Below are 14867 nucleotides of genomic sequence, written 5' to 3' on the forward strand. Positions count from 1 at the left end.
CCTGTGCAACTATAATAAAAGCTTGTCTGGAAGTTCAGTTAATGTTCATCTTTCTGATGACTTCAGCAGGACAAGGACACAGTTAAACATGTCCCCAGCATTCCGCAGGTCTGATCTAGTGACCTTGACAACACTCTTGACAGAAACGCGTAACAGAAAGCAACTGAAACAAATGATCTGTAGAGGAAAGCAGACTAGCAGCATCACCTCTGTCATTCTGTCCTCTGTCCCCAGTGCTGCAGCTTCACTTGGAGTTTTAGACATGGAGAGTCTGTGTGTCAAAGCACATGGGGAAAGAATCAACAGCTGAAGCTCTTCTTGGAGCAGAGAAGGCAGTACCCAGGCACAAAGGCAGCTGTCTGCAAAATTATCACTTAATCCTTTATTCACCTTCCAAACATTTCTCAAATAGTTAAGCATCTAAACGGAGCACTGGCAGCTCTAATTCGCACCAACACCTTGAAATGCAAACCCCATGTACATCCTTCTGGCCAGTCTCCAGCAGGACTGAACTCTAGCAATGAAGGGCCCTGGGGAGGGGGGCACAGGGGGCAAACAGCTTTCAGTGCAATCTCAGCTGCAGGTGATAGCCAGTCTCTGCAGTAGTTCTGCAGTGAGCCCCTCACAGGTTGTGATATCTCGATCCAAGACATCGCCCCTGACTGCCTGCTCACACAGCCCTCAAAAGCAATGACGTCACTCCATCACTATTCAGCTTGTGAGCAAAGAGCTGCATGGTCTTGCAAAAGGGCAAACAGCAGCATGGAGAACAGTTGAGAAAGGAGCAGGACAAAAAGATCATAGAATTTGTGTAAGCCCAGTATAAAATAATTTCTCACACTTCAAAACAACATGACAGTTTAGCCCTTTCAGCTGGACTCTTCAGTCCAGCATAGCTTCTAAGAAAGCACCAATATCCTCTTCTTCCCTCATGCAAAGTTTTTGTCTTTGTCATAGAGACAGTTTCTCCCTACCCATCCCAAGCGCTGTGGCACCTTACCACCACTTGTCATATCTCTTGGACACATGTTTCCATTCCAGTGTTTAGAGCTGATAAGATTATGGAATCCAGCCTCCTCTTTGCCCTCCATACCTGAGTATTGCCATGCTCTGCTTCAACAGGAGTATGTGTAATGCAGAAGGAAACCTGCTTTAAACATATCTACACAGCAGATGAAAAGGCAAATGCAGGCTGCAGGGCAGCACGATGAAGTGGCAATGCAGCACTGTCATCAGAACAGTGCACTGTAGGGCTACATTTCCATCCATCAGAAATCTCAAACCAAGAACTCGGTCTTCTGCACAGATGAACATTTATCATGTTGCTTTGCTCCCTCTCTTCGCACCCCCCTCCCTCCCACATAGACAAAATGCAAACAGAAACTCTTTTTCTTAATGTTCTGCCAGACAAATAGTCAACTTAGAGCATCACACGTCTGATTTCCTCAGTGCTCTCACTCAATTTTGCTCAGAGGCACTGCAATAATCTTGTCTCAAACAGGCTCACTCCAGCATTCATAGGCTATTATGTAGAGGAGACAGTATCAGCTGGCCAGCCACAAACAAATGAACAAAGAAGTAAATAAATCATTCGTGGAATGTTGGCATCTGCATTGTTTAGTGCCTTTTGTTTCGGTACTCTCCTCTCCCCTGCACACACAGCCCCCTTGACTTCTCAAAAACCATGACTTCACTAGCAAAGCAGAACACAGTGACAGAATGGACCTACCTTTACGGAAACTAAAGCACCGCTTAATTCTCCTATAAGTAGTTTTAGGAATGAAAGGAGCTGCTGCTAAGGCACCTGGGCTGCGAACTCCAGCATTTCTGTCTTCAGGCATCATACAGGCCAGAGCCCCCACGTCCCTCCAGAGCTGTCCTTTACCAGCTGCATCCAGACGAAACACCACAACTGCTCATCGTTATTGACTGCTGAGGAGTTTTTCTAATAGTCTATTTTCCTCTGGAGCTAGGAGGTTTGTGGTCTTCTAGATCTTGGGTAGGGCTTGAAATGATTTTAATGTTCTCTTCCCTGCTTCAATTTTGCTTTGGGGAACAATTTCCTTCCATCTATTTCCTTTCGTTTCTTTTATTTCCTGCGGTGAGACAACTGCCTGTTATGCAATGTCACAACAAAAGAGTTTCAGAAAAAAGATGTATCTTCCATTGAAACAGAAGTGCCTGCACAGATGGAGGGGGAGAAAGAACTCTTCCTCCCACAGCTGGAAGAAGGGGCTGAGTGGTAGAGTCTCTAATTCCACAGGATAAGGTCAGCACTTTGCGGTGTGCAAGGGGAAGAAGAACAATACCAAAAAGGCCACTGAAGAATCCTCCAGGATACGACACTCCTTGCTGGCACCCTTTATTTCTGCAACCAAGAAGCAGAAACAACAGCCCCTTCGCCCAAAAAGCTCCTTGTCCACAACAGATTCCTTTCAAAAGACCTTTTATATACCCAGCTCCTCGTGTGATGCTCTCGTGGGCTTCTCGCTTGTTTTATTGCCTTCGAACTACCAGAGGCTCTCACGGGAGAGGCGCGTCAGATGCGGCGGCAGCGCATCTTTGCTGACAGGATCCTGGAGCTGCTGAGGAATACGTGCCTCCAGACGGGGATGCTGCGCTGGCTCGCTCGCTGCCGGCCCCGCGCCAGGCGATGGCAGCCGGGCTGCCGCCGCTGCCGTCTGCGCGCAGCAGGTGCAGGGAGGGACGCGGAGCAGCCGCCGCAGCGCAGGTTCGCTGCTCCTCCGGGTGACTTTGAGTTGACTTCAGGCGGCTGTCATGTGCGGCTGCTGGAAAACCGAGCAGCCTGTGCCTGGCTCCTGCAGGAGGTGCCAGACCTTACACTACTACCCCTGCTAAAAAATGCTCATGCTCCTTCTCCCTCCCCCTTAGTTGCAGGCTCTGTAAAAAACTGCCTTTTTAATCTAATCAGGAAGGGAATTTCATGTGCAAACAGGCATTACATACCCTGCCTCATTTACATTTCTTTTCCCTTTCAGATTTTTTTTTCACAGTCACCTTATTCTTTTGGTGCAAAAAACCAAGCTGTTTTCTGATCACTTTAGAAGATTCCCACCTGCCCCCATCCTGCCTTCCCCTTCTAGCACAGGTTAACAAATAACAATTTAATGGTAAGGTTAATCATTTACAAAGCTCCTTGCTCTGGTACCAGGAGTCCTCTCCCACTGCCAGACAAACTTTAAATATTAGTGGCTCACCAAGACTCAAACACATCTGTTGCATGTGTGCATACACACACATACACACACACACATACACACACACACAGCTTGCTTACAATGCTTAAAATAACCAAGAAATTCACATTACTCAAAGTGGCACTTGACTTTGACACCAAACTGTAGAGGTTTACCCTTCAGTACTGAAATTCAGGAAGCTGATACAAAACTAGTGTTTTGATTAATTAGCTCTCTGAAATAATTTTGTGTTGCAAGTAATTATCTGTTTTTGGCCAGTCTCCATCATCTGACTGCAACTTTTCTCTATCTTGTTTACAGCTATTGCAATATACAAACCCATTTTTCACTCCAGCAGCTACAGCTCACAAAAGCAGGCTCTTAAGACAACTTAAGCCAGAAGTGCCTGTATTTAGAAGGGTCAGACTGTTGCAGCAGCTGTAGCAACATCCATGTAGCAAAAGGATAACAAATACACAAGTGTGTCTCAACATTCATAATTACAAAACAGTTAACAGGGCTTATTTAGACTTGTTAAAATAGCTCAGACTATCAATTTAAAGAGTTAATAAAATGGGGGACATGCTAAAAACAGGGTTCTTAATGGTGACAAATCCCACGATACTGTTTTTCCCTTATTAGCACAGTCAAACCTTCTCCATGAACACTAAAGCCCAAGTTCCATCTCTTCTCACGTTTTCCAGGAAGTTAACTGCTTTCCAAGACAAACAACCCTGAGTCAGTCAGTGTATTTGCTCAAGAAATGCAATAGGAAATGCAAGAAGATGCTTCGAAGTGTTTTAACTACAAACGAACTGACAGTAATGCGAGGATTGCACCCGCTTTGTTTTATGCAAATCAGCATGCAAGGTCTTCAGAAAGGTGCCTCCTTCAGTAATTGGTATTAACGTTCCTACAACAATGATGGTGTCCTGAGAATTTTCACAGTGGTTGGAAGGATTCCCAGCTGTAACTCAGAAATAGCTCTTGCCCTACAAAAGCAAATGAGGAGCTGGTGAAGAAAGCACAGGGTCAAGACTTGGGAGATTTGGTTTCTATTTGCAGGTGCGTGCATGGCTTGGGCTAGAAACAGATTCACCTCATCTCAGCTCCCTGCCTGTAACAAGTCGAGACTTCACCTCTTGCAGAACAGCAAGGCTGCCTTTCCTTTTTATCTGCCACAGAGAGATACTGTGGTGTTGGAAGCCAAGTGCAAAAAACCACAAAGACACTCTTTTGAAAAACCCAGTTCTGTTAAGCCCCCAAATTTATTGTCACCACAGCAGTTTATGCTGCTGCCGGACTGGAGTAGGAGAACGCTGAGGCACTCAACACCAGGCCTGCTCTGCAAAGAGAACGCTGTATACGGGTAATCTTTGTGCTAATAAAAAGCAGATTTTTACCTAGCCTAATTACAGAAGACTGTACTCCTTGTACCTTCTCTCTTCCCAGACCAATTCAATATGCCTGTAGCAGATCACGTCTTTTAAGATAAACCTTTCACTTTGTAGGGTTTGGGGTTTGTTTTTTTTTTATTTTTTTATGCATCCTTTTGCAAGGCCTACATAACCCAGATTCAGAACTGTGCCAGCTTATTTAATATATAAGGCCAAATCCCAGTGAGATGACTGCTTTGCAACATCTTTCCAGGGCACAATTCCCCAGGAGGAGCCAAAAAGAAGGCAGTCATGTTTCAAAGATGCCAGGCAGGCCCTTAGCTGACCAGGTCTCTCAGCGAGGCCGAAGTCCTCTCTAAAAGCTCCATGACCTCAATAAAGCATAAAGGAAGATGGGTGGTTTACAAGAAAAGTTTTATTTAAAATTGTAGTTTCCTTCAGTCTCTCCCTCCTCAGTCCTATAGTCTACCTGGCAGTAGAGGAAAAGACATTTGCAGTCAGCAATCAGAGTTTTCAGTGATAACTGCACTTCCCAGCCATGAAACAGCACAGACAATCCTGCCTTCCTGAGTTTTCCAGCAAACTGCGGACAAGACCAATTGTTTGATGCAATATGGGTGCATTTTCACAGTAGGAAAATACTTCTATGCCTGGACTGAAGAGACTTGAGAGCTCCAAGGAACAGACTGATTAACGTACAGAGAGATTTTGTGCAAGTGTACCAATCACACTTGTATTACAATAATACAGACCCTCTCACCACAATAAAAATAATAATTTGCAGCCCATTCAATATTAAGAGAGTTTTTAAAAAGACAAAGAGACTTCTGACAATAAATTTTGATCCAGTACTACTAGAAATCATTGGACATGCCAATCAAAATCCTTTACTGCTAGTGCTAATATTCTGAGGCATAGCTTTATATAATACTATTATTAGTGGTGTTAGCTGTCACTAGCAGAAGAATCGCTGACAGCTTCTCATAACAGGCATTTATGAAACACACGGATGGTTTTCAGCTGGTGACTGAAGGAATTACCCTGCCTCTCCCTGCAGGAAAGCTGATTTCACAGAAGACCAACCTTCTGTGCAAAATTCTCCTCACACTATCATGTGCCATCCTCATCAAGGGAAGTGCTTCTAGGCAGTTTAAAGCCTTTTATTAAACCTTCTGCCCAGAAACACGCCCAATACCTGCACTGCAAATGAAAACAAAGGGTTTTGTTACTGCAGTTTTCTGGAAGTATCTAGACCATTCTACACTTCAAAACTCTGGCTGTGACTGAAAGACAACAGAAGAACCCTTAAGTGTCTGTGCTTCTGGGATCCCTGCATGTTCCCTCACTGACTCACCTCCTCCAAATGGTGCCCATATAACCCTGCGGATGGATTTCACCCAATCCTCCATGTCATTCTGCGTGCTCGCCATAAGGAGGTAGGTCTCATGATTAGCTGTCATCCGCTCTCGGTCTCCTCCTGCAAAAGAAGATAATTGCACTTAGAAACCTTTTTGTCTTCCTGCCCAGCCAAGCTCCTGCCAGTCTGGCTGCTGGAAGCACTGACAGTGCCTCCATAACAAGCAGACACAGATACTCTGAAGCGGAGTGTTTATCGTCAGACATGGCATGAAAAGAAGGTCCTGTAAGTACATTCCCCATCAGACAGTGAGAAGCTGTCATGCTTCCAAAAGGAAATGAGAGGATAAATGTCATCAGTAAACAAAAACAGCCCCATGCTGTTCTAAGAACCACAGGGGCCCACACTAATCTGTAACTTGATACATGTGCTGGAAATTTTGCAGCAGTTACTGTACTGTGGTGGAGAGAATAAATGCAGAGACAGATAAGGGTGCTTTGAACAAGTGGGGATGACTCCATTCTTATTTTCAGGAACACAATGTGTCACATTCATGGCAGTAACATTTGATACACCCAAGTGTGGCTGTGACTCTCTAAGGAGAAGGCAGCCAACGCTCGCAGCTGACACGGTACAACCCACTGCCTTGGACGGGGCTGAGCATTAGATTAAAAAGGAACACACTGCCTTATTATCCTTTATTCAAAGGATGGGCCCACACTAAGAAGGTCAAAACCAGAACTTGGCTTGCCACAGCTCCAGGTTTTCAGACTAGTAGTACTGCTCCACCTCCATTCTAATGGGTACTGTGTTGGTGCAAGAAAACACGGAGATTCAAGCCCCCTTTCCAGCACGACAGAAGGGGAAATCTTTCCAGAAAGGGAGTGGCATTTTGAAGCTCTTTCACTGAGCCACCAAGGGCAGGCACGTGTACTTCACACACAAATGCAATGCACCTAGAAATCCTGAGTCCTGTGTTTATCTCTTTCTAGCTTCTTACATTCCCATTTTTTTAACCTAGTCATATCTAAAGTAAATATCTCTGTTCATTACAGCAGGAACATTGATCCTGGAAGGTCTTCGGAAGAGTGCCATGCTCAGTGTTTGGCATAGAAACAGCCAGGTTTATAAACAGAAGTTTCTTAAGGGCTGGAAAATCCAATCATGACTTTCTGGCACAACCGTTTGGAATGAACCTACTCCTTCAGTCCACACTTTACAGAATTATGGCACACAACTGTAAAGGGGACTTAAATGAAACCTGATGAATGCAAAAGTCAGATATACCCAGACATGGGAAGATTCTATGAAGACTTACTGTTAAGGTTTACAGCATTATTCAAAACATAAATTTGAACTTGGACATAAACAGAGACTCTGTTTTTCCACAGCCGTTCCATACAGTACATTCCTGAAAATAACATCCAAACAAGTAATGACCAATACATTTCGGACTATACCACAGCTTAAAAGTCCAAAGAATGCTACTTTTTTGTCAAAGACATAGTAGGGATGAAGCTATTTTACATGTCAACTCTACAGAAATATCAAGATGAGTTAAACTCAGAGGAGACATGTTGCTGCCAACAATTTACTTACAGTGGCCTAATTTACGTATCACCTATTGTTTTCATCTTGAGAATACCAAAAAATAAACACACAAAAGCACAAAATCTCACTATCTTGTCACAGGTTATAAATATAATAGTAATAAACACAGCAGAAAGAAAAAACATCTGCCATAGCTGAGTCCTTTTGTGGCTCATAAATACTGGAAAAATGATTTACCCTATTGTATTACTCTAGTGCAGCTTCTTTTATTAATGGACAAGGATCCTGTAAGGTGCCATACAAAAAGGAACGAAAAAGATGCATACACCAAATACCTATCACATCCAGGAATAAAAAAAAAGTGGTCATGTGATTTTCTTACTAAAGAAACAACAAAAAAGAGGACACGTGATATTCCTCCTCTTAGGTGTCTCTCAGATTGCTCCATATTCTTTTAATAGCCTGGATATTTAAATTCAGCAGATTATGTAGCATTTACTCAGCAGATAATGTAACATTTGCTGAGTTATCATGTTATGACAAATTGGAGGGTGTTCTCCAGATAGAGTGGATTAATCCCAGAAATCTAGCTCATTCATTTACAGTGTGAATTCCAGAGCAGTAATTTAAACTAACTCAGGTAAACACCCAGTCAGCCAATACACAATCAATCTGTGTTTAATTTTGCAGAGAAGGAAAGCATAATGTTTGGTTACATTACCTTGTTATGAGAAAGCAAAGCATTCCTAACAGACGGAGCTGCATCATTTTATAGCAATTCTAGATCTGTCTACTTTGAAATTCAATTCCTTTCTTTCAAAATACAATATTAAATCTTGCAGCTTTCTCCAACTTGTGTATTAAATGTAGCTATTATTCATTAACTGAAGCCTCACTAGAACATTTTTGGGGATACAAAAGCACTTGGATGTGTGTTTTACTGCACTAAAAATGTTAGTGGGGCTATATTGTAAACACAAAACTAACAAGATCAGGGAGACAGACAAGAAGAAATTACTATGATTAGGAAAAGAGCTTAGGTAAGAAATATCAGAAAAACAAAAGCAGAATTAGGAGGACCTCTCTGAATCTTCAGTAGGTCTGCAGGACACTTCTGAAAGTCACTGTTTAGAATCGCCACTTGCATTTTATATTCCTTTTAATATTATGAGTAGAATCAAGCATGAGTAGATCACAATCTCAAAAATCAGACATCTATTCATAGCACAGATACTGCCATAAAGTCAATCAACTGGAGAAAAAGGTGCTTGGATTTCCTTTCCTGCAATCACAGTCCAAGGAATGCCTAACCCTTTGTGTTTGTGGTCAGCTTGTAAGAGCCAATTCAAGGGGTTGGAATAAGAATTCTGGGGTTTTATCCCATCTTTTCTCCTTCATTACTTTACAGGTGTCACAGGACCTGGATGGAGCAGAACCCAAGCTACGTGACCAGAGAAGCTGATTGGTATGTTCAAGATGAACAGCTGCTGTTCACACAATTGATGTGTACATCCCGATTCTTCCAGCCAACAGCAACTGAGTCTACAGTTTCTGGAGTCTCAAAACTACAATGTACCATCATTCCTGCAGTCCTATCCAAACCCTAGTCTGTTTTATTTTCTTGGCAGCATCAGAAACTTATTCCTGTTTAAAGGAGAAATTTATCCATAACAGCCATGTGGAGTGGAAACAGTGGAACAGCCACAGTACCATGATGAACCTTCCACTGAGCACAGGTCAGATGTCTCCTCCTGCCCCTTTGGCACCAGCGATGACCCGGAGATGCCCCAGTGCTCCATCCTGCCCGCTCCGGGGGCTCGGTGACCCACAGGCTGATGCTGCCACCAAGCCAGTGCCCCTCCGGCACAGCAAGCCCAGGGATTTTAAGAACACTTGCCAGCATGCAGAAATCATAATAATTCCCCTCCAAACCATCACACTTAAAATATGTAGAGGCCAATTCCTGCAGGGATTCACTCTTCAGGAGAGAGGAGAGGGCATAGCCTGCGTTTGCTCCTGCAGCACCACACCACACACTCGGACAGGCACCAAGAGGTGGAGACTGCATTTAAAGGGGATTGTTTCCTGAAGTACCGGGCTCGACAGCTCTCCAACTTTTTATCGCCCATCAATTAAATGCAAATGAGCACACATGTTGGAATTCGGCTGCGCAGGGAGGGTCAGAAACCGTGAAAGGTGTTTTTACTTTGAAGACTCTTCCTGTCTTACCCAAGACCTTTCCTTTACCTGAATACACCCAAGCTAAACTGCGAATGAAATACTGCCCTGTCCTTTTAAAAGCATCTTGGAGTTCTTGCAAACAGTAGTTCCAGCATTCTTGAGAATGGAATGCAAAAGGATTAAATTCATACCAACTGTTTAAAAGAGAATTTTCTCCCAGGAGGAACATCAAAAACTAAGATTAATCTGATTTTTCTGAGCTGAGAATGTCATGACCAACCTCACAAGAATATTCACATTGCAACAATAATTTAAAAAAAAGTAATTGGGGAGCAATTTTGAAATTTTGAAGTGAAGCAGTTCCCTACTCCCTTGTGCACCTCTCTTAGGCACAGTTTCTGAAAACCTTACTACTCTCAGCTTGGGAACTGAAAGAATATGAAAGGCAGACTGACCCTACAATAGAACTCACTGGGGATTTTTTAGAAACATCCTCCTGCTTGGATGCTTTGCATTTGTTTCCTCAGGAAAATGCTAAATAGTAAAATTTTAGACTTCTGATGTTTCAGATGAATACACTAAAACGCACCTCCATATGGTATCCAAATAGAAACTCCTGGCTACTCATCACCTTACAAAAAATGATGCCATATACTTACAAAAAGCTAGGAGCTGATATTCAGACATTAATTTCTTAAAATCTTGCTTGAGGAGTTTTTTGTTTTCACTTCACTTTCTTTTTTTTTTTAGCTCTTATTTAAAATAGTTCAGTCTGTGATATGGTCTGAAATTCTTTTCCAGCTACTGTTCATTAACATGTTTCTGCAGCACATGTGCACTGAACATGTGCCCTCTTCTCCCACACCTCCCTATATAATCTGAAGCCTCACACTGCACCAGTCTTAAGGTAGAAGAGCTGCTCTTTATGCAACCAATACTCCATAGAAATTGTTTGCAACTCAGAAATTTGCTCATCTGTGCTTTGCATCAATCTTTCAAGTGCAGCTCGATGTAGAAGTGGCATTTCCATGTGCAGTGAAGCAGGCATGCTCTTCTCTGCTCAGATTATGTAACTTCTCGTTCCTGGTCAGGACTCCAGTTAGTATTTCTTTGCAAACAAAACACCAATAACTATGGTAGAATCCTTACTCTTCCACATTACACTTTGGGTTCTTAAATTTTCCACCTTTTCTCCAAATGAACTGCACACTAAGTGACATATTTAACCTATTTCTCTGGGAAAACCCACCTGAATTTTCTTTTATCGACTTTCATTTTAAAGCATTTGTATTCAGACTTTTTAATCCAAAGCAGAAAGCATCTCTGCAAGCTGCAGAGCGCAGTAGAATATCAGAGAACAAGATGAATAACCTTAGTCTCCTTTTTCTACTAATGAAACTCCTTGTTTAAGAACAAAACAGAAATTACTATTATCCAACCTTGATAGTAACAGAACACTAACTACTGCTGCTTTAAGCAGACTTGACAGACTGATGAGCTAAGTTCAAAGACAGTTGAAATCCACACATCTGCCTTCCACATATCTAACACTGCCAACTATGGGATCCATCTTCCCCAGCTGAGACAAGAAAATCTATCATAGCTGTTATAATTAGCCTGATTTTAATAAAACGTAAGAACTCTTCTGCTGGTACCACCTAAGGTCATGAACCCTGGGTCCCCCAGGTCCAATGAAAACCACTCATAGGTGTCTTTCAAAGATGACATAGGACAATTTGTCCTTCAAACTGCCCTCGAAGTGTTGGATGAGTTTAAACACTAAAGCATTTTTAGTTTATTCCAGCTGGGCCAGTGGAAAAACCTGACCACACAAAGCTTGGTCAGATCACAGGTTGAAATTTGCAAGGTCAAAAGAAGGAGCTGCTCCAGAACACAGCTGAATTTTAATGAGATTTTAATGTCTTACTGGCTTGGGACTCACTGAGAACCTTTGTTCATAGCAAGTGAGAATCTGTGTTGTAGGCTTAGCAACTGCTGCATCTCACATGGCCAACTGAAAGATCAGAAAGGGACAAAGCTGCTTGGAGCTTGCCACGTTTTTGAACTGCGCATACTGCTTACTAAGCACTGTGTTCATACAGATGTGCTGGTGGAGAGAAGGCAGAGGCAATGAATTTTTGCATATCAGCTGCGGACTTCTGATGGTGTAACATGGAGCTTGCAGACAAGAGCAGTGTGTATTTGTTTTTTCTGTTATTTTGTTGTTTGTCTATAATTCTTAAAAGCTACTTTATTCTTCATGTGCTTGGTAATCGCTCCTGCTCTTCGAGACAGTGTGAAATTTTACCAAGAATTTACAGCGTCCCCTTGTTCAATGGTGATGAAACAAGGAGTGCATAGCTTAAGTTTGAATGAAAAAAGAAGTACCTAGGCCAAGATCAAACAAAAAAAGGAGTACACAGCCTAAGTTCAAGTAACTGCCCCCTTTTAATTTCGAAGTTAAGACAGGCTGGAAAACCAAATTCTTAATGGTCATACAGAAAACTCATGTCAAAAAGGACAACCCACACTGTATGATTAACAGAGCCAAATATTCTGTATTTACAGGAGCTTCAGCACTGCTTCTGAACTGTTACAGCATACATGCTGAATCTTCTCACCAGGAGAGACTTGCTCCACAGAAAGTACACAGTACATTTTATATTCTGACAATACTCAACCTACTTACATCTTTCATAGTGCAGCTTGTCTAAAACATACCTGTATCGTGAAGGAGGAAAGATGTCCATGAACTGAAGATGTGATACACTGGACTTTGTGAAACTGCAAATCAACCAGGGAAGCTAAGACCAAGGCAGGTCTTAGAGAAGCAAAGAGCTTGAACCTGGAGTTATAGAAGAGGGCATGCTGGAAAGGTCTCCTAAATAGAGACATTATCAGAGCCACCAATGATGGAAACCCCAAGAGCCAAGGGAAACAGAAAACCAGCACCATGTGAGGTTGCACTGAGGAAGTTATAGACTCCTTGTCTGCTAAACAATCAAATCCTAAAACACTCCATTTTTTTATCTTGCACAACCTGGCATCTCTTAGCATTTCATTAAGATACACAAAACCCACTGTCCAACTTAAAATAACAGAAATTTCAGCAATTGTAGCTTATTATCTTACCTTATTATTTGATTACTCCTGAGATTTAGGATCCATGTTTTGAAGACCTTCATAACAAAACTAAGTGCACAAACTTGTTCCTAGAAATTAACCTAATAAATTCACGTTATCGCAACTGTAGCATTTGTTAATATTTCATCAGCAGAATACTACATACTTGCATTACCTCCAAAGCCTTGAGGGCAGGTAATAGATTAGGTTGAGGGAGATACACAGCCTACAATTTCATTTACAATTTCCCAGGACTGTCCTGTTCATATCTGCTGTTCTTGTTTAGCTCAGAACTGCTTTGTCTTCTAACAGGACATAGACATGGCCAGAGACACACTTGTATCACCTATGTGTTTTAACTGACTAATGCAACTACCACTGAGAAATCTCAGCCTTGAAATACAGTTATCAAACTCATAATTTTTTTACCACCAAACCATACCAGATGCACCATTTAATTTCTCTCTTCACAAACAACTAACATATTTTCCTAAAGAGGGAATTAAGTAACTGCGAACAAGTCAGTAATGAAGGTGCTGCTTTTTAAACACTTCAGTACGAATATAATTTTCTGTTGCTCATATCCAAGCCAGTCTTTTGCATTAATAATCTTAAACAGCAGTTTTCTGCACCAAGGGTGTGTTGCTTTGGGGAGGAGGCATATTAGCTTTTCAACATAAAGGCTGCAGCCTAATTTAAGTGCTAAATGGCAAAAGAATGCTAACTCAAGTACATTCCCTGGTGGGCATTGTGCTCCAGCACAATTTCCCCACTTGCAGAATGCCTGGAAGACAGCAGGGCTTTTTCAATAGAATGAGCTGTTTCCATGAAGCATTGAACCTGCTGCTGTTGGATACCTGAAATCAGGCTCTGGAAATGGATTCCTCACGTGTAACACAATGAATACTCTGTAGAGGTAGAGTCTCTTTCGTGCTGCAGGGCTGCAACTGCAGCACATCTGTCTATAAATTTAGTGCTATGCAAAATAAAAGCATAAAACCAGCATCATATTTAAGTGTTCTGTGTGTATTGCATAGCTATAATTATTGCTTAAATACCTGAGTTAAAAACTGAGGTACCTCCTCATCAGCAGTTCTAATTGTGTCAGAAAGATACCATTAATGAGGGAAAGAGATTTGAATTCAAATCATCCCTTGTATAGTATAAGAGATCTGATTTTTTTCAGAGCACTTCAATCTTTTCAGGCATGTCTCATTCCTCCCTCCTACTTTTGCTGCCCTTCCTTTATTCCTAGTTTGAACTTTGGCTCTGCTTCAGACAGATTGCACAGTTTTCTACCTCATCCTCAGCCACAGGTCCCAAGTGGTACCTGTTTCGTAGAGTCTGTTCATCCTACCCCTCCCTGTCACTAAGATGTTGGTACCAGCACAGTTCACTTGTCTCTTGCAGTGGAATGTCAGGTGAACTGGTTTTTGGGGGTTTTTTTGTTAGGAAGATGTGAAAATATAAATAAACAAAAAAAACCAGAGGTTGGCCATAAGTCCACTCTTCCGTGTCCTTCATTATTACTATGATTTGAGACATATAAAATACTGACCCAGTTATAGAAAAAAACACTGCATGGCACACTTGTCTATATTCACATACAGTGCTGTAACAGTGCCTTATTTTAAAACTTCAACCATAAAGAGCTTTCCCCTGAAATCAGGAGTCCAAGAAAGTAAAAAGAAAGCAATCTTTGCCTACTGCCACAAACTATCAAAAAACACAGAAGACATCATCAAGGCTTGTTTCGTGGGGACACAAGACAGATTTGCTTTCTTAACTGCAGCTTGGTTCCTTACAGACAGCAGAACACGTTTGTGACCTCCTAAAACAAACAACATGGAGTGAAGAACATGAGTTTTTCGATGACCTCTGAAGGAAGGAGGAGTTTGAAGGTCACATAAGGTCAAACATTAGTGGTAGCGTGAGAATGAGTGGACAACTTCACTGTTACCTGTTGTAACTAATTTAGTGTAAGAGGAAAGCATAAATACAAATTATTACAGCAAATATATTTTTTCTGCCTACGTGACACACCTTAAATTACTGTCATTT

At 41.9% G+C, this 14867-nt stretch overlaps 1 protein-coding gene across 4 annotated transcripts in view; it reads right to left on the bottom strand.

The window, feature by feature from the left end:
* ARHGAP24 (Rho GTPase activating protein 24) overlaps nucleotides 1-14867 on the bottom strand; it is a 209276-nt gene that overhangs the window by 29398 nt on the left and 165011 nt on the right. For 3 of the 4 annotated variants that reach the window (XM_071555764.1, XM_071555767.1, XM_071555768.1), the window contains one exon: nucleotides 5949-6071. In XM_071555764.1, coding sequence (XP_071411865.1) covers nucleotides 5949-6071 — 123 coding nt within the window. Of the gene's footprint in view, nucleotides 1-1729; nucleotides 3085-5948; nucleotides 6072-14867 lie in introns of those variants that run through there. The other variant, XM_071555765.1, reaches the window with a different exon arrangement.

This window comes from Pithys albifrons, chromosome 5 (assembly GCF_047495875.1).
Source record: "Pithys albifrons albifrons isolate INPA30051 chromosome 5, PitAlb_v1, whole genome shotgun sequence".
Classification (NCBI taxonomy): domain Eukaryota; kingdom Metazoa; phylum Chordata; class Aves; order Passeriformes; family Thamnophilidae; genus Pithys; species Pithys albifrons.